The following is a 10294-nucleotide window of genomic DNA, read 5'->3' as shown; positions in this document are numbered from 1 at the left end:
GCGCGTCACCTCTGTAAAGCGAGCCGCGGAGGTTGTGTGTGTGCGTCAAGGTTATTTTAACAGAGGTTAGCCAACAGCTGCCTGCCAGAGAGAACAGCAGGAGCCCGGCCACCCCTCTGCCCTGACCTGGCCCATCTGCCATGCCAGGGGATGCAGGGAGGGCCACAGGCTCCCCTTACCCCATTTCGGGTCTCTCCGAACCAGAGGAAATGCCAGCATGGGATGCGTGATGGTTTTGGTCTGCGTTAATTGTTGGTTGAGCTGAGAGTATCTCCTAGTTGTTGCAGCTTGAGCGCTCCCAAGTGCGGTGATCTGATGGACTTTCCATTTGGCAGCAGTTGGGCACCAGGGAGTGAGGCTTTACCAAGGGACAGGCAAGGTGGCATGTGCCTCATCTTCTGGATGCCCAAGGCGAGCGGTATCGTTCCACTGGAGCTCTTCTTGATATAGTTGGAAAAAGTAGAGGAGCTTTCCAAGTGCTTAAGCCCTTCTTCAGGTCTGAAGCAGAAACTGTGTGGTTTTGGAGACGAAGGTGATTTGAGAATGATAGCTGGGAATCTGCGAGGTTCTGTGCCCTAGAGAGTATCCTACCGTTCCTTGAAAGCAGCAGGGTTTGGACTTTGGTTAGCTCTGTGGGGGAGCATCCCCTGGCATCTTGGCAGCTCTGCAGCCCCCAGAAATGCAGTGGGAGATTTGGAGTTTGGTTCTGACCTTGCTCTCTCCTCCCTCTTTCCCATTTTCTTTGAAGCTTACTGTTGTGGGATTTTCCAGACCAAACCCATGAGTTTCTTATCTTTCTTATCACCATAATGTTCTATTAATAACTAATACATAAGAAACTACTAGCTTCTATAAACATGATTTTGTCTTTTATATGAGCAACAGGTGCTTGCTGCTTATGTAACACTTTGGAAATCTTGCAAAGGAACAGCAGCTGGCAGTTAACTTGCTAAAGTCATTTTAGGAACCTGTTTCTTTCCTCCTCTCTTTTCTCTCTCCCCGTGCTTTAATCTTCTTATAAAACTCAGAAATTTCCTGCTATCTGAGGGACATTCTTGCTTTACATTTGAACATGCGTTTGCTGTATGCTAATCCTTTGCCCTGCAACCAATGCAGTGTAAACCCCGTCCTTCAGAGATGACCCTAGGTTGTATGGTTCTGTCAGTTAAAGGAGCTGGTTGCATAGCTTCAGAGCCATCTGTCTATCACAAAGTTACAGACATTTCAAAATCAAGCAAATGTGAACTAAGTGATATCCCTGGCTGCTGCCGCTCTCACGCGCACGCTTTTTTTTTTCTCCTTTTTTTTTTAAGGTGTGAGACAACTCCTACTTTCTGTCGGGTTTTGATTGGCTTTCAAAAGAGGCAGTGTCCTATAAATTGCCATCTCCCCTCTTCTTCTGCTCTATCACCAGCTGAGGGACAGGTGAGTACAGAAGAGTAAAAATTCCCGCATGTATTGCTTAATCCTTTAAATTAGCGTTGGTTGTTAATTTAAATTAGTGGGGTGGGGGAAATAACTTCCCTGTTTCAGGATAAAACTTCCTCATTTTACTTGACCTAGAAAACAAAAGAGCTGGTTTCTGATACCAGTTTGGGTTGATGAGTAAAACCAGAGACCGAGAAACTAGTCAGAAGGTAAGGGGGAGGGGGGTGTGTGTGTGCTGAAAATATGTATATATGTATAATTTTTTTTTTCTTTTTGGTTCCTAACGGTACAGAAGTATTCCTCTCTGGGATAGTAAGAAAGAAAGACCTATCAAAAAATTTAAGGCTTTTTGCATCTGTTAAATGAATACTTTTTGTGTTCAGAGCTGTTAATAACTCCTTGAAGTTATTTAAAATGGGAAACTCTGATCTAGCAGAATGGGCTTTTCTGTCCAAGCTGCTTTTTTGAATTAATCAGTGTGTTAGGGCTACCTTTGTCTCATGCTTGGTTTGGGGAAGTGTTTTTAAGGTGTACTATTAATTTCTTTCTATATCTGTGCATTTGTTGGCAATTTTAGAATTTAATAGCTAGTTACACCATTTTTTTCCCCCCTTCATACTTGAAATAGAAATAAATGCATGTCATAGGTATGATCTTTACAGGCAGCTGTGCTGCTTGGTGAGCCAGGGTTTTTTCAGTGTCTGGTATAAAGCGTGTTTACTGTTCTTTTGAGTCAGCCTGGACTTGCAAGTAAAATCTCAGCTTAAGCCTGTGTGGTTTCACTCCAGGTGCATTTGGAGAAACCAGTCCAGTGGGTGGGAAATGAATTTGATCCCAGCGTGGCATTTTTAGTAGCAACTAACTTTAGTTTGTACTTTGTTTAAAGAGCTCAAAATGCCTTTTCAGGTACTTTAAAAGGGAATTTTTCTGCAACAGAGACCAGCGAGTCTCTCTTAGCGCTATAAGAGTTGTTTATTATCCCATTCTGAAACAAGAAGGGATTGTCACAACTCTTTAAAGGGCTGACACTGCCCTTTAACTCTTAACATTGGTTTCCTAGGGAGAAACATGTCTTACTAGATTGAATGGTCTGGATATGTCTGCCTGTTGCCTTCTTCCCCTGCACAGCTACCTATTTTTGCACCTATTGGCTAATTTCAAGTAAGTTTGACAGGGACCGAGTCTCAAAAATAGCAGGAGCATGTCTATTTTGTGAAGGTGGGCTTGCAGGGGAGCGAAATCTCATTAGTGCCTTGGTGGAGTGTCAGAGAATGGTTGAGTTTGGAAGGGACCTGGAGGTCATCTGGTCCAACCCCCTGCTCTAGCAGGGCCACCCAGAGCCAGTTGCCTAGGACCGTGTCCAGATGGCTGTTGAATATCTCCAAAGATGGTGACTTTTCCAGCACTCTGGGCAACCTGTGACAGTGTTTGGTCGCCCTCACAGTAAAGTGTTTTCTGATGTTCAGAGGAGAACTTCCTGTGTTTCTTTGTGTGCCCGTAGTCCTGGCACTGGGCACCACTGAAAAAAGCCTGGCTCCGTCCTCTTTGCACCCTCCCTTCAGGTATCTATAGACATTGATAAGATCCCCCTCCCCAGAGCCTTCTCTTCTCCAGGCTGTGCAGCCCCAGCTTTCTCAGCCTGTGCTCACAGGAGAGGTGCTCCAGTCCCTTCATCACCTTCGTAGCCCAGCAGCAATACAAGCTGAATATAAGCTGACCTGTACTTCACTTTCCCTGCTCAAGGAGTAGCTTGTTTGCTCTGGTTTTGTAGGTGGAGTTAGATGTTGGTGTGTAACAAGGAATTGCAGGAGACTTGTGCAAAGCCTAGAGAAGACAGAGTGATTGCTTCTCTAGCACTGTGACAGGAGAGCTACAGCTTTAATAGATCAAACCTGTAAATCGGGGAGACTGATCCCTCTAATGGGTTTGTGGCTATGAGCTGCAGCAGAGGCTTGGCTAATTCATCAGGATACTAATTGACCATGCTTCTCAAGGCAATAAACAAGTGAGCAAACGAGTCTGAGAGGGGGAGCAGGATGCATCTCAGAATAAGTCTCTTTGCTCAGTTTAAATATGCAAATATGCTTTTTAATAATGCACGGGGGGGGCGTATCTTATTAAGCATGTGATAGGTAGTTTAGCAAGTGTTCTGTACTTAAATAGCAGGATTCCCTGAAGTATCAGAAAATTCTTAACCTTTGTGTGTTGCCGTAAGTGAAAGGAACACCCACATTAATTACTTGTTTGCTTTTCTATGCATAGTAGAATTGGTTGTGCTGGAATTCATCTGCAGCAATTAGCTGCTGTAATTTCTTGTTGTGGTCTTCCTTCTCCTCGACTCTCTTTATAATATATGCAGCAAGAACATGTACAAGAAAGTAGTTGACAGGATAATCTTGAGCAAGCTAATTTTAAATATGTTTTTGTCTGTCAATTTACTTATTCCAGCACTTTGGGAAAGAGAGTTAAAAGCTGTTTGAAGGGGGATGAGGAGGAACTTAAGTGACTGTACTTTGAGAATCGTATTTGAGAGAAGTAAACTGGAACCTCGGAAAAGGCCATTTGTGGATGCATGTGGGATTTATTTGGGGTACATTCTTCTCCATTTCCTTCCCCCATATGAAAGATCTGGAGAGACGGAAACCCAAACTTTCATGTAGCTCAGAGTAACTTAGGGATATTTTGCAGTGTGTTATTATGAGTGAATCATGTCTTTTTCTTTTTTTTAATGAAATAATTAGGACATTTTCATGAGTCCTGGATAAATACTGCTGCTTCTTTGTTTGCTTCCTGGGTACTTTCCATCATGCATATTAAGTTTGAGCAAAGCAGTGCTCTTTAAGGAGATTTACTGCTGCCTGTGTTGGCTTAGCTGCATCTTGCTGATGCAATACTAAGAAGGTTTGCTTATTCATGGCAGTCTGCAAGACTTTCACTCAGAAGTACCTACAGTGAAGCTGTGTAATCATAGCCACTGAATTCTGTATTTGCTGTCTCTTGTGCTTGGAATCAGGGTTTCTAGTGACTGTTTTAAAAAGGCTTAAACTTGAGCTATATTCTCACTGTTCATTATACTGGACTCTGTGCTGGGGCTGTGGCTGTTTTCCTGAGCTCACTCTGGTGAATGCATTACCCCTAGTCATGTTACTTCACAGGCTGCTTTTAGTAGACGTGGCTCTCGGTTGGCACGTCAGCTAGGGCTTGGATTGCATCACACTTCTCTGAAACCCTTCAGAGTTTTCTAAGAGAGTGTTTAAAATGCTTAATATGGCTGTGTCATTTGTGACTACTCTTTTCTCTCATTCTGACAGCATATCTGAAGGAGGAAGATGCCAATTGTCAAAAACGTGAGCAGAGCTGTCAGCCAGCTGCTTCAGAGCTCTGGTTGTGGATGTGGGATTTCCATTGTGCCTGTTCGATGCATTGGAGTCTCGCCCCGCCAGGTGGCCTCCGATGCTAGCTTTCACTCCGTTTCTTTTTCCGAATCTGATCATCCTCGGGTGCTAATTACAGGTCAGCATTCCTGTCATAATTCTATTCCTGCTCCAGCTTCTCAACTGAGTCTTCCACTCCCCTCCTCCCTCCCTTGTGAGCAGAATACTGGAAGCAAAAATATGCCAGATACTCTGGAATTATGATGATCTTCCCCATACGGTGACAAGATCAGAATGCCATGTGAACTTTCCTACTGTTTTTATTGTGTAAATCTACTAAAATGAGTTCATTGGGTTTTCCTTGAGGAAAATATAAAAGCTTTCTGACTCGCTGAGAAAAATAGCACTCATTTCTGACGTGATACATACAATAATGGAACTCTGTATTTTGATACCACATTTTCTATGATTTTTTTCTCTTGTGCGTTGCCTTTTAGGTGGTCTTGGCCAGCTTGGAGTGGGACTTGCTAAGCTTCTGAGGTATGTCAGGATTCTCTGGTTTGCTATTAGTGGGGAATGCAAGCTTTAGCCACCACTTCTCGAAGCAATAATTTTCAGGAAAGTTGTTTTATAAAAGAATCCTAGTGATGATTGCAGATTCTTTTTTTGCCTCTTAGTTTTGTAAACAATTTCAAGTTTTCACCATGATCTTATTTTTTACTCCTGTGCTTGGTTTAGGTTCACTGACATGCTTTCTGTGTGTACATTGGTCACGATTCCCGAAATAACATGATTTTGTCTAAGAGACTAGCCACTGAGCTGAGTTTGCTTCCAGTTAAATGGAAGTATTCAGAATCTGAATCCTCAGAGGGTGGTCAGTTTCCCTTTTCTTTTTTTTGATCTAGCCAGATAAGGCTGGATTTGAGTGCTTGATAGAGAGGCAAAGGCTGTGATTTTGTGCAGGTTCTATGGGAGAGAAAAAAGTACAAACATCCACTTGAAAATATACATATTCCTTTGGTAACTACCCAGCTCTCTGGCTTTGCAGCTGCTGACTTTTATATCTCTGAGAATTTCAGTTAAGTAACTGCAGGAGTAAGGTGTCCTATTTAGTAAAGTACAAACAAAAATAAAGATTAGGATACAAGATCTTGAAGTTTTTATAATTTGGTGAAAGATGGACTGATGCAGCAAAAGGAGTAAATCGAAAACATATTTCTTCTGTCTCTTTCTGTTCCCCTTGCCTCACGTACACAGTTACCACGGAAAAAATAAGGTATCTTTTCAAGAAATGTAAAATGCTCCGACAGCTCTCCCTGGCCCATATCCATGCCTACTCAGCTCCACAGTATCGTTTGCACATAGGCAGTGTTTGTTGCAGAGGATTTGAACTATGACCAAATGTGAGCAAACTCACTGCATTCAACAGTGTGTTGCAGTTTGAATGTTTTCTACCATTGCTATGATATATTTAAAAATCATCCAAATAATGGAAGGCTGGAATGTACTCCAGTGCTATCAGACTTGCTCTCTGTGACATCCTTGTGTCGATTAGAAAAGCACAAGGCAGAGATTGCTCTGGTGTATTTACTTTGTTGATATAAAAGTAGCTACAGTTACAGAGAGCCCAGTGGCTTTTTGTTGTCTGCAGGGGAGGAGGTTATCTCTTGGGTAATATTTTCAGAAAGAAGAGGGTAGAAAGGTCTTTCTTAATGTATTTTCATTTTCTACAGGATTTCCCTATCCTTATACAGTCTTTCACTGCTACTGGTAGTTTACTAATTTTCTAAGATGCTACATTGACATTTAAAGGATCAGTGGGTTTTTTTTAGTGTAGTAAGTGAGTGCATTGCAGAAATTACTGTTCTTCTGATAGTGCTCCTGCAAAACAAAACAGCAGCGTAGCAACTTATGAATTATATTGAAGACTGTGGACTCATTATAGTATGTGGGTATTTTTACACAGGAAACGCTTTGGAAAGAACAATGTGATCTTGTCTGACATCAGAAAGCCTGCGGATAATGTTTTTTATAGTGGTAAGTACCTGGGGAAGCATATGGAAGAAAAATCTTGACTTTACCTCTGACGTTGATAGACTAATTACCAAAGTCTAAATGATAAGTGGAGGAAACTGAACAAGTTGCTGTTCTAAACTTCTGGATAATGCCTTCCTGCTTTGAAACCTTGTCAATACATTGATTTCTACTGTCTATTTTTCCCTTTTCCTAAATATTTTTCCACTGTTGCTTTGCCACTTTGTTGACCAGAATAACTACTTGAGTCAAGTTGAGTTTGGCTGTTGTGCTCCTGCTGTAGAAAGAGATGCATTTATTCTTTTGAAAGGAACAAATTGGAAATTAATTTTGTGCTTTGTTTTTTCCATGCTCAGGCAACTTTTATGGTAAATGGATGTAGAGTTGGATTTTTGGATTCTTTTATGTTCATTAGAAACTTACATAACTTTTTCTTCGTCATTGCTGTTTAATGATGTATTTAGGCATTTGAATAGTGTACACTAGATGTTCCCTGTTTTCATGCTGTTGACTGGATAAAACAGGCATTCTTGCATCAGTCTGTTGCTGAAGTAAAGGCAGCAGTTTCCCTTCATTTCTCCTGCTTATTTACTAATTATTGACCACTGCTGTTAGGTGTGCATTCTGCCGTGCTGTCAAATCCTGAATATAGGTATGGTCAAGAAGCAGCAATTTGAGTTTCATGTAGGACTTTTTTACATCCATTCTTCTTGGCATTCAATTCCCTACTGGTTCCATTTCTTCTAGGTCCTTTTATCTTCGCGGATATCTTGGATTACAAGAATTTACGTGAGATAGTGGTGAATAATCGGATAACTTGGCTGTTCCACTATAGTGCTTTGCTCAGTGCTGTTGGGGAAGCAAACGTCCCTTTGGCCAGAGCTGTAAATATTACCGGTATGTGACAAGGGTTTCAAGTTCATGACTCCTACAGAGGCTTGAGAAAGTGCAGTGTATGTTCTGATAAATCCTTTTGTTCCAGGTTTACACAATGTTCTGGATATTGCAGCTGAGCATAATTTGAGACTCTTTGTTCCGAGCACTATTGGAGCCTTTGGACCCACCTCTCCTCGAGATCCAACTCCTGATCTCTGCATTCAGAGACCAAGGACAATCTATGGAGTCTCCAAGGTTCACGCTGAGCTCATGGGAGAAGTGAGAATTTTTTGTTTTATTTCATGAAAGTTCTGGGAGAACTTCATTGCTTTTGTAAGATTCCTCACTGCAGTGTTCTTTTCCCCATTCTTTCTGTCCTTCAGGCCTTTAGTACTCAATAGTAGTCTGAGGCAGCTCTTAAGGACAAATATCTTTTGAGTTTTCTGGGGAAAAGTACAAAGAATTGAAACCTGGGAAACATCTAACTTTCAATATCATTTCTTTCCTTGGTTCTTTTGACTTTGGCCTGTCTGCGTCATCTGCCAGTATGAATGATGTTGCATAAATGATAGTGCACAAAGCCTTGCGAAAGCATGCTAGACAATGACGACTTTTGCTCTCCCTCCCATGGCCCCCCCCAAATAAAAAAGGCTGAAGTCAAAGCCATGGGAGTCTGCACATGCACAGCTTCTCTTTTGGCTTTGTAGGTTTTTATAAACATAACATTGTTAAAGCTGATATTTTTACATACAGTTTCCTCACACTTGAAATTTATGAAGATCAATGGCAGGTCTGAAGACTGTATTAACATGAAATGTCTCACAAACTTAGGAATTTTCATAGGTCTAGACCCTATGTTAGAAGCCAGTCCATATCAAGAATCCATATCTACTGATGTGGATGTAAACTAGAAAAGGGCAAGCAGGGAGATCAGCTGCCTGGTGGGGAATGGCAACTGTTCAGGAGTTCCTTTTCTTTCATCCATGTCATGGGGCAGCTACAGAATGAAGGTTCATCCTGTGGCAGATTTTTCCTATGAAATCAATTTGTTGGGTGGCCTAGTCTTGATGTGTAAAGCTATGTTTCTCTCCTCCCTCTATAGTACTACCATTACCGCTATGGCCTAGACTTCCGCTGCCTGAGGTATCCAGGAATTATATCTGCTGACTCTCAGCCTGGTGGGGGAACAACTGGTAAGTGACTTGTGCGTTGGTCTCAGTATTGCAGGCAAGAACAACAAAAATATAAGCCAATACAGTAATTTTTAATGTGTTTGTAGAAGTCTAATCCGTGGCAGTATAGAGCATCAGTGTAGAGATGCACTTTCAACGGTGTTAGAACAATACTGTTGTCCACTCCAGCCTAAGGCATAATTTCATAGTCTTTGCCTTTAAGGAGTATCTGAGAGATTTTGGATTAATTACACTCATTGAGACCATGTCCTTTAAAAACATTTTAAACTCTGCTGTCTTGCTGCAATGTGCAAATGCTAGAATAGCATCGCGATAGTTCAAAATGACTTGCACTCCTGCTGTACAACATAAATAACACAGGGTTCTGCTGCTAGATTTTAGACAGGAGACTTTGGGGGGTGGTCTGAGGATTGTTGGCTGTCACAAAGTAAACAGCAGATTGAGGCAGATGAGTAAACACATCCATTGTTCTCTTCTACAGATTATGCTGTCCAGATTTTCCATGATGCCATAAAGACTGGCAAATTTCAATGCAACCTAAAGCCAGACACTCGTCTCCCTATGATGTATATTGATGACTGTCTGAAAGCGACTCTAGATGTCATGGAGGCCCCTGCAGAGGCACTGAGCATGAGGACATACAACATCAGTGCCATGAGCTTCACTCCTGAAGAACTGGTGCAAGAGGTGCAGAAGCATGTTCCTGAGCTCCAGGTGACCTACAATGTGGATGCAGTCAGGCAAGCCATAGGTTAGTATCAGCTTCCTTGGGAGTGGGGAAGAAAAAAAACGTAGATTGCTATGAGTTAAGTGCAAAATAAAGTTTCTTTCCTTTTTAGGCACTTTCAAACTGCTCCTGTACAGTTCAAGTCTTAAAGTTTGAAATTCAGCTTTAGTAGTTCAAATAGCCAGTGATGATGCATCTTGAAGCTTAAAGAAATTTGTCTTAAACCTCATGCTCTTTGTTTCTTCTCTCTATTCACTGCAGCTGACAGCTGGCCAATGAACTTTGATGATGGGAACGCCCGGAGGGATTGGGGTTGGAAACATGATTATGATCTCCCTGAGTTGGTGACTACGATGTTTAGCTTCCTTGGGTCTGACTCCAGGATTGCTCAAGCTAACTGAAGTACTTTGTAAGATGTTTCCAGATTTCCACAGAGGACCAGGAAGAAATGGCTAAATTAGTTTATAATTTTCTAAGTCTTAGAGCATGTCAGTTATTAATTTGCGTAAGTAGCAATAGAGTTGGGCAGAAACATACTGTAGCTGTAAACAACATCATTTGGTACTGTCCTCAAGCACAGCACTGATGACAAACACAGAATTCTTGAACCTTCACACTTAAGCAGCTAGGGAAAAAAAAAAAGCACTTACTTCTGGCTGATG

The 10294-nt window shown here is 41.7% G+C and overlaps 1 protein-coding gene across 1 annotated transcript; it reads left to right on the top strand.

The window, feature by feature from the left end:
• Positions 1–4751: 4751 nt before the first annotated feature.
• On the top strand, positions 4752–10210 carry LOC104617675 (L-threonine 3-dehydrogenase, mitochondrial). Its single transcript, XM_010283052.1, has 8 exons — positions 4752–4941; positions 5300–5342; positions 6769–6839; positions 7584–7733; positions 7819–7991; positions 8815–8905; positions 9387–9656; positions 9894–10210. Exons 1-8 carry the CDS (start codon positions 4758–4760, stop codon positions 10031–10033), a joined length of 1122 nt encoding a protein of 373 aa, XP_010281354.1. The 5' UTR covers positions 4752–4757; the 3' UTR covers positions 10034–10210.
• The last annotated feature ends 84 nt before the right edge of the window (positions 10211–10294 follow it).

Source organism: Phaethon lepturus, unplaced genomic scaffold, assembly GCF_000687285.1.
Source record: "Phaethon lepturus isolate BGI_N335 unplaced genomic scaffold, ASM68728v1 scaffold46702, whole genome shotgun sequence".
Classification (NCBI taxonomy): Eukaryota; Metazoa; Chordata; class Aves; order Phaethontiformes; family Phaethontidae; genus Phaethon; species Phaethon lepturus.
The sequence above is the reverse complement of the archived record's forward strand: the minus strand, read 5'-3'. Positions and strand labels throughout refer to the sequence as shown.

Bases quoted from the DNA above. Each gene is read 5' to 3' on its own strand.
- LOC104617675 (XM_010283052.1), top strand. From the start codon at position 4,758: ATGCCAATTGTCAAAAACGTGAGCAGAGCTGTCAGCCAGCTGCTTCAG. The intron at 6,840-7,583 runs GTAAGTACCTGG...CATTTCTTCTAG, and splicing joins GGATAATGTTTTTTATAGTG to GTCCTTTTATCTTCGCGGAT. The intron at 7,734-7,818 runs GTATGTGACAAG...CTTTTGTTCCAG, and splicing joins CAGAGCTGTAAATATTACCG to GTTTACACAATGTTCTGGAT.